The sequence below is a fragment of the Myotis lucifugus genome, unplaced genomic scaffold (assembly GCF_000147115.1).
Source record: "Myotis lucifugus unplaced genomic scaffold, Myoluc2.0 scaffold_35, whole genome shotgun sequence".
NCBI lineage: Eukaryota > Metazoa > Chordata > Mammalia > Chiroptera > Vespertilionidae > Myotis > Myotis lucifugus.
Window position 1 is genome coordinate 2787234 of NW_005871083.1, and position 17653 is coordinate 2804886.

At 43.5% G+C, this 17653-nt stretch overlaps 1 protein-coding gene across 1 annotated transcript in view; it reads right to left on the reverse strand.

Moving 5' to 3' along the window:
- CDH13 (cadherin 13) overlaps positions 1 to 17653 on the reverse strand; it is a 990542-nt gene that overhangs the window by 561962 nt on the left and 410927 nt on the right. Inside the window, exon 4 of the mRNA XM_006087037.3 lies at positions 2469 to 2585. Coding sequence (XP_006087099.1) covers positions 2469 to 2585 — 117 coding nt within the window. The remainder of the gene's footprint in view (positions 1 to 2468; positions 2586 to 17653) is intronic.

The following is a 17653-nucleotide window of genomic DNA, read 5'->3' on the forward strand; positions in this document are numbered from 1 at the left end:
GTGATAGACAGGAGAGAACATATTTTAGATCAGACCTCCATAAACTTGAGAGTGCAGCAGAATCACCTGAAAGGCATGCACAAAAAGATTCCTGGCCTCATTCCAGTAGTTTCTGGCTCAGTGGTTCTGAGGTGGGACCCAAGCATATGCATTTCTAGTAAGTGATCAAGTGATGCGGATGCTGCTGTTTCATACCTGAAATAGGACCAGTTTAGATCAGTGGTTCTCAGCCTTGGCTGTACATCAGCATTACATGAGATCTTTTAAACATACTGATGCTTGGTCCTCAGCCCTTAGCCAACAGAATCAATTTATGAGGGCAGAGACTGGCATCTGTATTTTAACTGCACCAGGCGATTCTGGTGCACACCAGGCTTAAAGAACAAGAACACAACTTGTGTCTTTGAAATTGTTTAGGGGCATAGCATTGCAGACTTGAGGACTCTGGTCCCTTAGAAATTGCCATTCTTGGCTTCAGGGAAAATTACACAAGCCATCATAGTAATTAGGGCTGACCAAAGGGGCAGGGCTCATCAGCCCCACCCTGTCCACTCAGAGCAGCTTGGCTTCCCTTTACATCATATCCTGTATGCCTGGAAAAGTTTTCTTAAAAAACAAAAGACACCTAGCACAGTGGTAGATTAATTATAAATATGGTGATTATGAGGACACTGGATAATAAATGCTTCTAATCTATATATATATATATAAAATCTTTCTATATATAAAAGCCTAAGTGACCTTTATGACCGGATGACTGGCCGGTAGCTATGACACACACTGACCACCAGGGGGCAGATGCTCAACACAGGAGCTGCCCCTTGGTGGTCAGTGTGCTCCCACAGCCAACCTCCTGCGCCAGCCAACCTCCTGCAGTCCCTCCCCCCAGCCGGCTGGCCGAATCGAGACTGGGTGAGACACCGGGTGATCAGGCCCCAATTGGGTCTGATCACCAGCCAGGCCAAGTGACCCCACCCTTGCACAAATTCATGCACCAGGCCTCTAGTTTCTAATAAAAGTAGATTTCTAGTAGTCTAAATCACCCTCACATCTCCTCCAGATCACCATAAAACCCTCTTCTTAGCTCATCTCTATGTATGCACTCTTTCCTACCACACAATTCGGCCCCTAACAAATCATTTCCTACAGGGGAGCCAGAAGGTTCTTTTAAATTACACACTACACACACACACACACACACACACACACACACACACGAAGACCTTCAGTGTTTCTTGCTGCATGCATGATGAAATCTCTACCTCTCACCTTGGCCTCCAGGACTTCAATTCTTACCACTCTCTTCTTTGCTCATTGCATTGTAGCCAACCAGGCATTTGCTCCTAAAATATACCCCATTCTATCCCATCTCCAGGCCTTTTCACATGCAGAGCTCTCTGCCAAGAATGCAGTCTACCAAGATCTTCCCTTGGCTGTTCCTTTCTATTCTTCCAATTTGCACTCACATGTCAGTAACTCCAACCAGACTTTACCAGTGCAGAGTCTGTGTAAAGATTCCTTCCTCCCTCTACTCCCTGATCTTGCCATTTGCTTTTTCATATCACCCTGCTTCTGCTTTCACAGCACCTGTTCTCCTCTGCAATCTTCATGCTTATATATTGACTCATTAAACTGTCTGTCTCCTCACTGGAATACAAGCTCCATCACAAGGGGCCTGTAATGCTTGCTCAAACCTATGCTTACCAATCCCCAATCTTGGTGTCCAGCATATAAAGGTGCTTCTTACTTATTTAATGAATGAATAAATAGTCCAATAGCCACAGTCACTGAGTCAGAGATGATTCATCCAACTAAGCACTATTGTTCAAATTTCAAGTTCACCAAAAAAAATACAAAATGGTTAAAATTTGATTCTCCATGATGATGCTTCTGTGGGGGAAGAATGTGTTGACCAGGCAGCACCAGTATTTCTGTCGATTTTACAGTGACTGTTTCCTCTTGGGAAAGTTGTGGTTTTGATTTTTGCAACAGTGTGTTCTGGATCTGATTAGTATGATTTAGTTTCTTTGATCTGGTTCCTTTGATCTTAGTTTTTAGAAAGCTGACCCAAGGCTGCTCCTGGAACAACACATTTGAAAACTAGGATCTAAATTAAAAGGCCACATATCATCATTCTGATACAGTAATGGAACTTACCTGAATGGCTGCCTTGAGATTATCTATAAAAGCAACTAGTTTGTTGCTTAGCCAATGACATGCTTCTGACACAACTTCAACATCATTATGTACCACACAGATCAGATCATGACATTCAAAGCTGTTACTACTGGGTTTTTTTGCAAACACTAATCTTTTGATAGTTTTTTTTTTTGGCAAAAACAGTTTGCCTTTTTATAATAGAGGAATTAAGGCCAATTTCAGCTCGTCACCAAGACATCAGTTTGTCTCATGTATGCTCATCTCTTAATAAAAACGTGCTTTTGTCATTTGTCTTTTGTCTGACTTACCTTGCCAACGTCTCTTGGGAAAGGTTGTCTCTGATTCTCTGGAATTAAAATGGGAGATACCACAATGGACCTCTTTTGTCTTGGGACAGGAGACGTTCTTGCAAATTTAAATATATCCTAAAAGATAAAAAGTAAAATCAATTGACCCCAGGGAGAGGATGTATCAGCCTGCTGAGATATGGCTCCTTTGTTGTGAAGGCATGCAGCTGTTTGGACACTGTTAATTTTATTCCATCAAACCTCATTAGTGTTAGCAAGTACATCCTTAGAATTCTACTAAACCTGACATTGTGATTCACAATGACTATCATTAAGCTATTTAATCCCATTTTCTGAATCATTCTATTCACAGTGCCAGTCTTGATTTATACATCTCTTAGTACTGAGCATTCCCACTCTGCTCTTTACCTGCCGAGTGAGGAGATTACTCAGCTGGTCATGAACCCACAGGACTCACTGGATATTAAAGTGACTCTCCTCAGGGCCACCTGCAAGGTCCTTACACTCCCAAATGAACAGGGAAGAAGGAGCAATCACAAAGTTCCCAACTGTCAAGCATTATGGACACTTGGAGTCAATGTGTTTTCAAGGACCACTTGTTGTTGTTACTACTCATGGGAGGACTGTGGTGATGCACTCCCCATGCAGTATGTCCCAAACTTTAATCACTGGAACACCATTGTCAGGATGTCTGCCCCATCTGTAACTCACCTTTTTAATTAACCAAATGTGTGCAAAAACTCCTTTTTTATCAAGATTTTAAATAAAGTACCAGTATTGATTTCTATAAAATAATGGAAAACATAAAAATAAACATACTGGAGACCAAATGATGTTATTAAATTTGAGTTAGAAACTTCAGGGAAAAAAGCCCCTCTTTTTAAAAGGGAGATGAGGAAGTGCTAGAGGGTATTAAAGAGTTGTTGGCGCCAAACTTAGACTTTCTCCTTGATCTGATCAGAAGACTGAAAAGGAACTGAAAATAGAATATCACTGTCAATACATAAACCAATCTCATTTAGTGCCACATGCTAGCTAAAATTATCTTATGTATCATCACAAGTAAGCATCTCAAACTTTGAGCAACCAGTTTCTATCAAAATCATGTGGCAACTTATACTTAAATATCATCACTGACACATGCCCCATAAAAGTATGTGTATGTATACACATATATAACATATATACAAACATATATGTATACACATATACCTACATGTACATATATTCACACATATATTATAGTTTTAAAGAAAAATCTGTATGAGAAAAGTCAAACAGAAAACAAGATCAGCTAAGGCTATGGGAATTTCTATAAATAATCTTTCTCTTGAATTTCTGGAAGTGTAAACTGATGGTGCTCTGGTGGGAAGCAATCTGGCACTATTTATCTATTGAGAACCTTACAAATGCACATATCCCTTCACTCTGGAATTTCACTCCTAGGAATATATACAAATGTTAAATTGAAAAGAAGAATAAAACTGTATGCAAGAGGATGTTTAGTGAGACATTACTTATAAAGGGCAAAAATGGCAAACAGCCTGAATGTTCAACCACATGACAAGGTTAAACTTGGGTCCATGAGAGGGAGATACTCCTAAGCATTTTCCCATAAGACAGTTGTGAAGACCATGTTCTAACCACATTATCATAATTTGACTACTGCCATAGTCACCACCACACACTCCTAGAGTAGTCACAATGTATTAAGTGTGTGTCAGGTAATGGGCCAGGCACTTTACATGTGACTGCTCTAATATTTGCCATGAACTTCCCAAGGAAATCTTAGCCTTCCTAAACCAATGAAGAATATCAAATACAGAGTGGTTATGCTAATTGCTCCAACTCACCTAGCTAGCAGAGAAGATATATAAAATAAAACATGTAGGAAAATATAGAATGCCATATTGGACACCATCTGTTTTACTATTTTATATAAACTATATTGAACATTGAAAAATAATATTCAAAATCTCAATGAATGAGTTCAAATATTCAAGCAAAGACAGAAAACTAGAGTGTAAATGATGGTGGGGAGAAAGAGTAGGAAGGGTTAAAGCATTAATAACAATGACTCAACTAACCCAAAAATATGTATATAACCCAACCCATCCAAGCCAAAAAGGGCATAGAGAGTGTGGAACAGACAATTAAAAACAGAGTGGATTACATTCATAAAACACTGACATCTAACAGCTATGAAGATTCTGTTGGTTTATTAGGGGGTGGGAAAAGAAGAGGAATTATGTAAAATACATGCAATATATAAAACTCATTTACAATAAATAGCATCCTAAGGCTCAGATGAGAGAATGTCCAGAGAAACACTTTGAAAAGATTTAAAATCCTGTGTGAATGTAAGGAATTGATGATTCATCTCTATAACAGAGCAAATATAGGTTTTAGTGCATTACGACAACATCTGTGTAAATGTATCTGGCATAATGAAAAGCACTCTGACGCTCACAGCATCCCGGAAGCTTGGCAGCAAGCACAACTGTGTCAACCCCTGGCTCTAACAAGCCTAAGAATAGAGAAAGGAGGCTCAGAGTCTCAGAATGGAAGTAGCCTCCGGAAGGGGAGAGGGGGAGGTAGAGTGATCAATTGTAGAGGAGCCTGCATGTACACAGGACTCTCTGAGCCCACCATGGGGGTGCTGGGCCAGGGCACCCTTTTTCTCCCAACTCTTCACTTTTTGCCTTCCAATGGCAGGGACCTCAAAAAACATTTGTCCATGGCTGTGTGTTTCTATGTCTGTGGCTCCATTTCTGTCTTTGTGGCTTATGTATATAACTATGCATTTGTTGACAAATGTACACCTATATATCTGCTGCTGTGCCCACCTTTCTTGGATCTGTGCTAATGAGTTGTTCTGTGTGTTCTTAACCCCTATGCTTCTGTGGGACTGGGGCCATTTAGGAGCCGCAGGGTCATGAGCCTGGGCACATATATGTATAACCATGTTTATCCTCAACTCTCTCTGTGTGTTTGTATCTGTCAAGCCATTGCGTGAAGCCTCTGAACACACCAGACTGTGGCCATAACCTCAAGGAGAGATAAGACAGAGTAGGGGGGATAAAAAGACTGTGAGCAATTCAAGAGAAGTTTATAGATGGAGATGAGACAGGGTGAGGAAAAGACCAGATCTTAAGAGTAAAGGAGAGGCTGTGTTAGGAATCCCTGCCTTCTGGTGTTGCCATTACCAAGATAGTGGCCAAAAAGGGGAAAAAGGCAGTTTTGGGCATAGATTCAAGGTTGTATAGACTTGTTGACTTTGAGGTGTCATTGTACATCCAACAGCGATTTCTAGAGGGTGTACAAAGAGTGCAGTTAGAGGGAGGGTGAATCAGGGAGAAAAATGTCATAGTCATCTATGTATAAGAGAAGCTGGACATGACAGAAAAGCTGACACCACCCAGGTTATGTGAAGACGGAAAAGGAAGGAATGCAACCATCCAATGGGTTTGTAAAGGCCAGCAAAGGTCACAGAAAGGTTAGTTGGCAAAAAGGAGAAAACACAAAAAACGAAGAGATGAGAATTTCAAAAAGGAAGGAGTTCATGGCCATGTCACACAATGCAGACATCCTTTCCAGCAAGCTGAATACTCTAAAGAGGCTTTGGGCTTGATGATGAAAAGATAATTGACAATTTCGGGAAGAGCAGCATTAAGAGTGTGTAATGGTGGAATGTCAGAGGAACCAATGGGAAGTGAGGACTTTGGTTCTGAAGGAAAGGAAATAAATGGGAAGAGGTTTGTCAGTGGAAGGGGGACCGGGCGGGGTGGTGGGCTTGAGGAAGGAGGGGACGGAGGAAGGAACTGTAGCGCAGGGAGAATGAAGACACGGAATGGACATGGATGCCTGAAGGAGTTGGGAGGGGAGTGGATCAACCTCACAGTTAGCCGTGAAAGAAAGATGAGATCTGCTTTCCTTGGGGAGGACATTCAGAGGTTTGGGGGGAATCTCTCATCTGCAAAGGAGGATCATTTGCTTTTGGTTCTCAGAATGAAATGAGAAATTGTGCATGGAAGAGGTCTGTGCTCTCCAAAGAACAGCACAAAAGTGAAGGATGGGTCTTATTAATACCAGAACAGCAGGGGTGAAGAAATGAAGATGAACCACTCAGTCCCTTTTAAGAGTGAGTAATTCCACTGTGGGTGGCCAAGGCCAGACCTTAGAGACACACCGAGACATGCAGCCACCTAAAGATTTCCAGATCACCTGGTGCATGCACACTGACATCAAAATTTTCTCTCACCAAACACAAACACTCATGCACAACTAACACACACACACACACACACACACATACACAGTATTCATAGAGAGTGAGCAACTGTCCCTGTGCCTTCATGGGGCACTCCCTACATCCTGCAATCACTGAACAGGGATTCATCAGCGGCTTTGAACCTGGAACAGCCTCAGCAGCCTCATCCAATCTTGCATAAGTCAAGTGGGCAGAACTGTGTCCTCAGGGAGACTCACTCTGCTGGATTTTATTACAAGAGAATTGTCTCCCTCACGCAAACAGCATTGTCTCCAGTAGGCTACAAGGGACTTCATCTTTCTGTCGTAATGTATCTGGGTTTACAATCTCATTTGCTTTCCTTCCTGTTTCTCAATTTTGGGAGAAGTTGGCAGTGCATTAAAAGCAAGGTTAATAATGCCTGGGGAGCATCATATCACACAGTCCCCAAGAGCACGTCAGAAATAAAGGGGAGCCCCTTGTAACTGTGAGGGACAGGGGAGGGGTGGAGGTTTGGAGGAGAGGATGGGGCTCAAGGGAAGGAGGAAGGCAGAAAGAATGAAAGAATGGGTTAATATCCATCCATCCATTCCTTCATTTCTTCAAAAACTATCTGCAGATCCCTTCCTCCCTGCCCCAGAGTAATTCTAGGACTCTGGGATAGTGCACAAGAAAGACACATCCCCTGCCCGCATGGAGCTCACATTCTAGAAGGAGGAGAAGACAGTGAACACAGAGAGAGTAATACATGTCCCAGGAGAATAAACAAACAAGGAGAGGCTGAATGTGCACAGAGGAGTGTATGCTAACAGACAGACAGGAGGCCAGGAAAAGGGCCCCCTAGAAGGGGGGCCTTAGAGGATGAAAGAGCCTGGAGTCATGTGGGTGTGGGGAGGAAGGAATCCCACACAGCAGAATCACAACCTGGCATGTGTGAGCTGCAGGAAGACACCTCAGGGGCTGAGTGTGAGGAGGGGGAGAGGGGAGACAGGCCAGGGGCCTAGAAAAGGAATTCAGATGCTGGCCGGCCAGCTGTGGAGACCACAAACTGGACTCTGGCATTTACTGGGCAGGAGGTGTCATGGGAGGGTTTTAAGCTGAGGAATGACATGAGCTCACTTAAAATAAAATTTTTATATCACGCTGGCTGCTGTGTGGAGAATAGCCTTAAGGCAAAAGTGAGGACATGCTTACTTGTTGGGCTTCGTCCTTTTCCCAACCCCGTCTTCAGAGGGCACTGAGGTTCTCTCCTACAGTGCAAATCTGACCGTTTGATTTTGGCAAAGAAAGGAGAGTTGGGGTCTACCTTTCCTAAGTCCCTCTATCCTCTTTACTCCCCACAACATTTTAATGCATATTTAGGTATAATTTAAGTACCATTAAATTCACCCATCTTACGTGGGTATCGCAATGCTTATCAAGTATCTGACAGAATTATGCAATCTTCACCAGAAACTAATTTCAGACCATTTGCATCATCCCCAAGAGAGACCTCGGACCCATATGCAGTTTCTTTCCAGTTCTGAGCCCCAGCTGCAGGCAGCCACGAACCTACTTTCTGCCTGCACACATTTGCCCTCTCTGGACATTTCCTTAAAGGGAATTGCAGTTTGTTTCCACAGTATTTTCTATGGACTCCGGCTCTATTTCATAGTTGATGAAGATCATGAAGCAGAAAGGGATGCAGCTGACACCCAGTGACTGGGAAGGGGTGTGGAAAGGTGGGACCACACTCACGGGGCATCCAGAGTCCTGCTGTCCTGGGTGGCGGAGACCTCTGTGGTCACTGCAGCCAATTACCCCAGCCAACCTCCTCCCCTGCCCATCCTGCTGCCCTCCCTCCCTCACGGGCATGACTGCCAAGACCTTCCCCAGTAAACCGTCACACAGATCTCAGAGTCACAAGGTTTGTTCACAGGAACCATTTATGACACACATCCAGGCAAAGTGCCCGGAGTTGAGACACAATGGGCAACGGCCCCAGAAGTAAAGGGCACAGATTGGCGTCCTAAGGCTGAGACCACACCCCATGCTTTGGCTGCCACTGCTCACTCCCACCACACCCAGTGGAAGGTTTAGAGCTGGCCACTCCCGGAAAGCAGTGAGATTTGAGAGGAACAACCCTGCTCTCTTCACAGTAGACACCAGCAGACAGCAGCTTGGACCTGTCTTGCCACCCATCAGGGGGTCTTTATGAACCAAATTCAAACTGGCAAGAGTGGCCAGAGAACCAGTATGTCTTCCTCCCCCTCCCTCTGCCCTCCTAGTTTCTGTCTTTGTATCAGGTGATAAATGAGAGGGGAAAATAGCAACCACTTTATAAAGAATCACAAGCCTCTGCATTTGTTCTCTCTCATACTTTTATAACTTTGGGGCAAAATTACGTGTTAAGAGGAGGTATTTTCACAAGGCAAAGCATTGCAGAAACTGGATGCATTCCTTTGGCTGAAACCAGAGCTAAGAGAGGGCAGCGCCAGATGAGACTCAAGCAGCAGACCAGGCCCAACTGTGGACAGTCCAGTAGGTCATGGTAAGAAGGTCAGATGTGCTGCCCAGGCAGCTGGGGGCCTCTACTGGTTTCACACAAAGGTGTGATGCTTTGTGTTGAATTCCATGTCCAGATGAAGGATCCTGAGAATTATTTTTTCGAAGAGTTTGAAGCTTGTGTTCCAGACTCGAGTCTCAAGGCCACAGCCTATTTCTTTCTCATCTTTCTGCTCCTAAGATTTACTTGGCATCCTGGTCCTGGACCCATTGAGTCTGCCATAAGAAATACTGCCCAAAGGACTTGTATGCATGCATATAAGTATAACCAATGGACACAGACACTAAGGGGGTGAGGGCAGGTGCTGGGGGGTGGGAGTGGCCAGGGAGAGGTCAATGGGGGGAAAAGGAGACATATGTAATACTTTAATCAATAAAGAATTTTAAAAAATTAAAAATATATATAAAAAGAAATACTGCCATTTATTGACTAGTTATTATGTATTAGGCATTGTCTAGGCCAGTGATGGCGAACCTATGACACGCGTGTCAGAGGTGACACGCGAACTCATTTTTTTGGTTGATTTTTCTTTGTTAAATGGCATTTAAATATATAAAATAAATATCAAAAATATAAGTCTTTGTTTTACTATGGTTGCAAATATCAAAAAATTTCTATATGTGACACGGCACCAGAGTTAAGTTAGGGTTTTTCAAAATGCTGACACGCCGAGCTCAAAAGGTTCGCCATCACTGGTCTAGGCACATCGTAACATTATCTCACTTAATCCATTCAACCACTGGCAGGTGGAACCATCATGCCTGTTTCCCTGAAGTTCAAAGATATAAAAGACTTATCCAAAGTCATTTAGCTCTTAACAGAGAGATGGGAACCCAGGCACCTGTGACCCCAGAACCTCTGCTCTAAGCTGCTGCTGGTGATCACCTTTACAGTGATGTCTGTGCCGGGGGCAGTTCCGTAGCCTTGGTTACTGAAGTGTACCTGGGGAATCACAACTCTAACATGGCAGAGGTAGGTAGCGAATCTCAATCAGCCTCTGGCTAAAAGGAGCAGCTACTACCTATACTGCAGAGCGAAAGCATAATTGCCTGCAAATGAATGGGACTGCAAAAATCAATCTCCAACTTATTCCATTCTTAAAGCTGAGCTCATTGTGCTGGAAGTTGCTAAGCGGAGGGTTCTGTGCCACTCAGTTCAAACCTTGTCTACAATCAAATGCACAGTTCAGCCAGTTTTGCTGTACCTGAGGTGAGATTTAAAGTTTGCTTTATTACCTCCTGGGGCTGAAGTTTGCCTGCTTAAGGAAGAAACAGTCAACAAACACCCAATTTTCAGCAGCAAATTTAGGAGGTTGGAGAGCCAAGATACTAAGCTGCTTCATTTCCAACTGTCCATTTTCCCAATATTCTGGAGGCCAAATGTCAGCCAAGCTGAGTCATCTGCTCTATGTAGGTGTACTGGACAGGGTTGTGCTGAAAATAAAATAGGATGATATGGAAACTGTCAGTCCCGCACATCATCTCATAGTATGAAAGCAGGTGTTATGGAGCTAAGGTAAAAGGCGGGGCAGGGGAAGATGATGGCTGGTGGATCCATAGGGTGGAGGAACCAGCCTGCTATTATATATCGTGCCACACATGCCTGTCAAGGGCTGCTGGTATGCAACTGGAGAAAATGGGTGCAAGCCACTCTTCCCCATACAGGCCTGCTTTTCTAGAAGTGACTGAAATTGGGTATGTGACGAATAGTTTCAATTGATAAAAGCTACAGGAACTGTCAACAAGAACATAAGACCAACCCCTGCTGGATTTATGGCTTAAAACCAGCAGAGATCAGCTGGATCCAACATAGTGACTAATTTAACCTAATGGTAACCCCTAGCCTCATTATACACTCATTGTAATACATTAGCATGCTAAACTACACACCCCATGCTGTCATGATAGGAAACAGAAACTCATCTAAGAACACAACATGGCCAAGAGAGCTTTGGAAGATTCTGAGTATTCCTTCCCCTTTTTAAATAGCTTACCCCCCAAATAAATGAACCTCAATAAAGGAAACCCATTTCATTAAAGGAGGGGTGCTCTGTCTGTGGAGTAGCCCACGGTCTGTCTCACTGCTCCACTAATAAACTCACTTTCACTTTAAACCCTATGCTCACATTTGAATAGTCTCCTGCAAGAACCCACGGTGGGTTGTGGACCCTCAGGTCCCCGCACCCCCCAAAACGCCTGCAGCATGATCATCAGTGAGATCAGAAACAATTTCTCCAATAATGAAAGTCATCTATCAGGGACTTTCAAAATGGCCAATCTGAAAACAAGAGCTTTGGCAATGGAAGGTCCTACAGCAAAGCATCTGAATGATTAACACTGAGGAAGTAATAAATTCCCAATGTAATGGATATGACAGTCATATCTGTTATGTATATTTAGGGTGGAAAAGAAATGCCTTTGGCTAGTCAGTGGAGAAAAGACGGATTCATCCAGGAGTTTGAAAACTTTATTTATTTATTAATCCCCACCTGAGGATATTTTTTATTGATATTAGAGGGAGAGGAAGAGGAGAACATCAGGGCTGGAACTGGAAAACTAGGTGTTTGCCCTGGAATGGATCCCACAACCTTTTTGACATCCTGGATGATGCTCAACCAACCGAGCCACTGGGCTAGGGCCAGGAGTTTGCAATTTGAGGGCGATTCTAGAAGTTCTCTTTCCAGCAGCCGGAAATCTTTTAAAACATCCTCTTTCCCTCACTAATGCCACATTTGTTCCCCTACTCAAAAGATGAAGCCTCCAATGTTATCAGGGCGTGGGAGCTAGCAGGCTGGGCTCACCATGCCATCTCTGACCTCAGATGCCCTCATTGTCTTCTGGCTCTGTTTCTGCTGCAGGAGCGCTTCAAGATTCTCAGGTTGTAAATGTTTAGCTGAGGACTTTTCACCTTAATGCTCCTCTTCATCCCTCCTCTGGTGCCTGGTTGGCCCCCACCATCCTTCTAATATCAGCTCAAGCACCATTTTTAGAGGCTTCAGTCTCTTTTGCTATGGGGATTGCCTGCAGCCTGCCCTTTGCATCCCTTATCTCAGCTTCTGATTACACAGCCATTCAGAGTCATTAGCTTATCCATGTCTGGCACAGGCTACCAGCCTCGGGAGGGCAGGAACCAAGTCTTTCTGCTTTGCTGCTGTGTCCCTTGGCCCCTAGCACAAGGCCAGGCATATAGCAGGTATTCAAAAGTACTTTTAACATTCTATCTTATAAAGAGGGAATATGCTAATTGACCCTCACACTGTAGCAAAGATGGTGGCGCCCACAGCCAATAAGGAGGGAATATGCTAATGGACTGCCATGCCCTCAAAGATGGCGGTGCCCACAGCCACAAGATGGTGGCGCCCAGTCCCCTCAGCCCCGCTGGGGCGCCTGCCTCTGGAGACCCCCAGTCCCCTCAGCATCCCAGCCGCCCAGGGCCAGTCTGAGGCACAGGCAAGCCTCGGATGGCAGTTGCCCAGCTGTCAAGGGCCTCCTGAAGCTCAGGTAACTGGCTGAGGCTTGCACTACTGGCAGTGGAAGCAGCAGAAGTGTGATGGGGTGTTGCCTTCCCCTGATCGCCGGGTTGCCTCCTGCCTCTGAGGGCTCCCGGACTTTGAGAGGGGGCAGGCCAGGCTGAGGGACCCCCCCTCCAGTGCATGAATTTTCATGCACCGGGCCTCTAGTTATTAAATAAAAATTATTAAGTAAATGTAGGGGTATTGTAAGAATTAGGAAAATCCAGGTAATGGGCCTAGCACAGTGCCTGGTTCAATATATTTGCTCTACATTTGTATTAATAATGAGGAAACAGGATGTCCAGGATTGCATTTTGATTTCCTCCTCAATATAGAAATAGCTTGTATAACAGTACAACTGCCATAGGCAGTTTGGGTTCTTTCATCCAAAGGTGCTCAATGCTTTGTGAAGTAACTGAATCTATAAAAAATTGTTTAGAAAATTCTTCCCGTGAAACAGAACAAAACTTTCGCAACTGAAAGCTTTTCTGAAACAAAGGGTTTGTTGGACCATATGCCACCCAGGAAAGGCCCAGGTTCCCAGGATGAGGCCTACACCACCAGCACAGCACTGGATGAGAGAGCAGCATGTCCACTGTCCTGGAGCTCATGGATGGGCACTTTTATACATTATGTTTTGGGGAAGAAAGATGTAAGCAGTTTTGCAGTAATTTACATTGGCTGCAGATAAGAGGGGCAGGAAAAGGTGAAGCGGGGGCAATTCTATGATAGGTGCACAGCCTGTAAGGAAGAACTATTGATTTCTTTTGCTTGGTTACAGGCAACAGCCCCGAATGTCCACATATACGCAGCATGCAGTGACCCAGTGGTTGGATAGACACCTGGAGGTTGATTCAAAGCTCCATCATACATTCAGGAATTTGAGCAGTCTTTTGGTCTTTTGTTAAGTGGCTCACAGGTCTTAGCTGGCTAACAACTTCTCTCTCTCTCTCACTCTCCAGCTGCTGTAATTTAATTTAGAACATCTCGGAATTTTTCTCTTGTCAACCCCTTGGGCCACTCATAGAAGACCACTGCTTCTGGAAGAAATGACAATTGAGCAAAGACCTGAAAACCAAGTGGAATTCATCCAGGTAAAGGGAAATGAGGAGGAAGATTTCAGGACTCGGGAGAGGAGCGGCGATCCACATAGGACTGTTCTGAATCCTGAGGACCATGAGAAGCCACTGCATGGTTTTAAGAGTAAGTGTGGGATCTGACCTTGCCTTTGACCTTGCCCTGTAGGAGCTGAGGAGCCATCTCCACAGAACACATTTTTTAAAAAATTTATTGATAGATTTTAGAAGAGAGAGAGAAAAACACAATTTGTGTTCCACTTACATATGCATTCATTGGTTGATTCTTGTATGTGGACTGACCAGGTGTTGAACTCACAACCTTGGTGTATCAGGATGATGCTCTAACCAATTGAGCTACCCAGCCAGGGCTGAGAACACACTTTTTTAAATAGGCTTTCTTTCTTGCTACTTGTTATCCTTTTTAAAAAAGTTGAATCTAAAAATAAAACGCAAGTAAAACAACAATCCCCCTCACATACATGTTCTATCACTTGCGCTAAAATGTCACCTTCTCTACATTTGAACTGCTAGTTAAAAAAGAAAACAAAAGCATATGCTTTGGATGAAAATTTGGCAAAACACACTTCCAAGACGCAATTGCCTCTGAAATACTTCATGAATCTAGCAGGAGCAGTAACAACACACATCAGGACTTGCTAGTTTCATTGGAGGTGAAAAATGTTTTTAACATACTTAGATTCTTTAGTCAGAGGTCCATTCAACCACGTGTGACGGTGATGGGAATATAATGGATACAATTTCCCTCTATCTGCTCTGGCATTGATAAAATATTCATGCTAAATAGCTACTTCTGGGCACCTGGAGGCATCTTGCAGAGTTTTACAGATGGGCTTGTTTTTCTAATGCACACATGTGCTCCCGCCTCAGCCACCTTATTAATTTGAGTATGTATTCTGGATGTGTGAGCACGTCTCCAGATCACAGGCTTTCTGGTCTGCCTGATCTCAGCCCCCAGCAGAAGACAAACATGTAGAAAAAACAATTCTTTTCAATTCAGTGGGTATTTATAGGGTGTTTGCCATGTGCTTTCCCCATGGAAGTTTCATAATAAATGATACCTGACTATCCTCCTGGCACCTCAAAATCAACATGTCCTAAAATCAAATTGAGAATCCTGTGCCTTCCAGCCCTCCTGCCAAAATCCACAATGTTTCCTGCCTCCCCCTTCTCAGCTGGCGAAGGGCTGGACACTTACATCCTATGAATGGCTGGTTTTATTTCCACCACACTCACTCCCAAGTGGTAGCCAACTCTATGATTCCACCCGGCGCATCTTCTCTGGCCTCTACTCCTTCCTTCCCTAGTACAACACTCCCTGCTATGATCATCACATTCTACCTTCTCTATTGTAGCCACCTGTGGATTCCTCATGACTTTTTGTTTCCTTTTATACACCAGCCCACTGGATAGGAGAATCACAGCAACCAGGACCTCAATACTCTTAGTCTGGGCTTCCCAGGAGCAGGCACTGAGATAAAGATTTGAAAGCAAGTAGTACTTTAATATATTTTCTAGTTTCCATAATGAATCTATTCTGCTTAGAATTTTTTAAAAAAAGAATTCATTTACTCACAATGCTGGATCAGAGTCGTATTTCAGTATCCTTCATTCCAGGTTTTAATATACTTTTTATTTAAGCTGAAATTGAAGGGTCTGAACTATTTTGTATCTTGCTTGTTAAACCTAATGATAAATGCCAAGCTTTCTTCCCTTCTGGGTCACATATCTGTAGATATAATTTTAGTAGCTGCACAATAAATCACATGGCATGTATTTGACCACACGCTCATACATTTAGGTGTTTCTAACTCTTTGTTATCCTATATAATAAAAGCATAGTATGCAAATTGTCCCCTCAACTAGGAGTTCGTCCAGGGGGCAGGGCTGGCCAGGGGAAGGGAGGGAGGCCCTAGCTGGCAGTGGTGGTGGTGGCAGCAGGTGGCTGGGGGAAGGGAGGGAGTACCGGGCCAGCAGCCGGCAGCCACTAGGGACCCTACCAGTGCATGCATTTCGTGCACTGAACCTCTAGTTACAAATAAAATATCATAGTATGTAAACTATTATTTGCTTACTTGATTTTTCTCTAATATGGACTCCTTAGAATGAACTAGTAAAAGTGAGGTTACTAGGTCAAAGATTATGAACGTTTTAAAGGAGCTGTGACATTGCTCAACCACCAATCAGCACTGGAGAGAGATTGATCTTACCATGGCAGGGTAATTCCAAGTGGTTCCAGCACATCTCTCTGGGGATAACTCCTGTAGCACCAACCTACTACTCTTGCCCAAACATGTCATGGTTTGTCACGATTTCATGCCTTCATTTGTGATATTTCTCTAACTAGATATTCCTCTTCCCTTACTCACCTCTAGTCTTCTCTACCTGCCTGATAACACATAGACGCACACCCACACATGCACACCCACAATAAGTGCCTATTATACATCATGTGTATCATATCCAGCTCAGGTTAGATGGTGGGTTCTGGATAATTTCTAATAAATTCAGCTTTCTTCTGCCAGGTCCTATTAATATGCAAATGCAAGCTTTATTCTTTACACTTTAATAAATAGTGTCTATTTAATAAATATTTATCTGTTTAATAAATGTTATCTAATATCTGATAGGAAGCTGATATCTCCTTTCTTCTTTTTTCCAAAGGAGCTTTGAGTTTTCCATTCCTTAAGGTGACCTCAGAAGAGAGAAAAACCTTGCAATTTTACTTAACACTGGATGCATTTAGTCAGATTGGATGCGACGACCAGCCTCCCCTCCCCTGCAGCTGATTTGCCTCAGTAGCTGAAAAAACACAGCACTGGTTTTGATGTGCACCCCTGCAAGGAGGCCTGGTCCCCCATGTGCCAGCTCAAGGAAAGCCTGGAAAATGATGAATGTCACGGGGCAATTCTAGGATGGACTCATAGAAAAACAGTGACTTTATTAAGTGTAAAAACAGGTGCTGCTTTGCTTTTTTACCCTAAGAAACCCAGCTACTCCAGCAGCATCTGGTAGTGATTCAGGGAGAGGAGGGTCCCAAATGAGCCTCCCCAACAGCAGGGTGAAGTCAACCCTCCCCTCAGGAAGGCCATGTTCCTGTCTCAGATACAATAACAGAGGAGGAAACATAACGCAGTGTCCTGCTATTTAAGAAAAGGGAGTACTCATTACCAGGACTTCTTCTCTGGATCTGGTCTATTTTGAGAACCTTGTTCCTCCCACTTTTAGCTCCTCGCTTGGTTTGGGTCGTTAACTTCTTGATATTATGGCTGCAAACTGTAAAATTAGAAAGCTATTTCCCACACTGGCCACCAAAGCCAATTGCTTCCTTTCTCCAATTTTGCTGAGTGGAGGTGGACAAAGGGAGGGAAAATGGGGGACATCTGTAATAGTGTCAGCAATAAAGAAAAAGAAGATCCATCCAAAACAAAAGATTTCCTTTATGATTAAAGTTTGATATTATTCTGCTTAGGGATTTATTCTCCATATTTAACCGAATTTATCCTCCCTTTTCCCCTCTGTAAATTTTTGCTCTTTCACTAAAGCATCTTCCCAACATCCAGTACCTTTCCTCTTCCTCTTTTGTTAAAGTCATTTTAATTAAGACACCAGGGTTACGTTAACCTACTTAAGCAACCATCTCCCTTTTATGTTGCTCTCTTCAGTGAAGCCCTGAATCAGCCAAGTGCCTTTCATCAGCCTGTTCCCTGTCTCTCTCCTCCCTTTGTTCTGTGGTGTTTTCTTTCTCTCTTTTTTATCACAGATCCTCACATGTTCATTCAC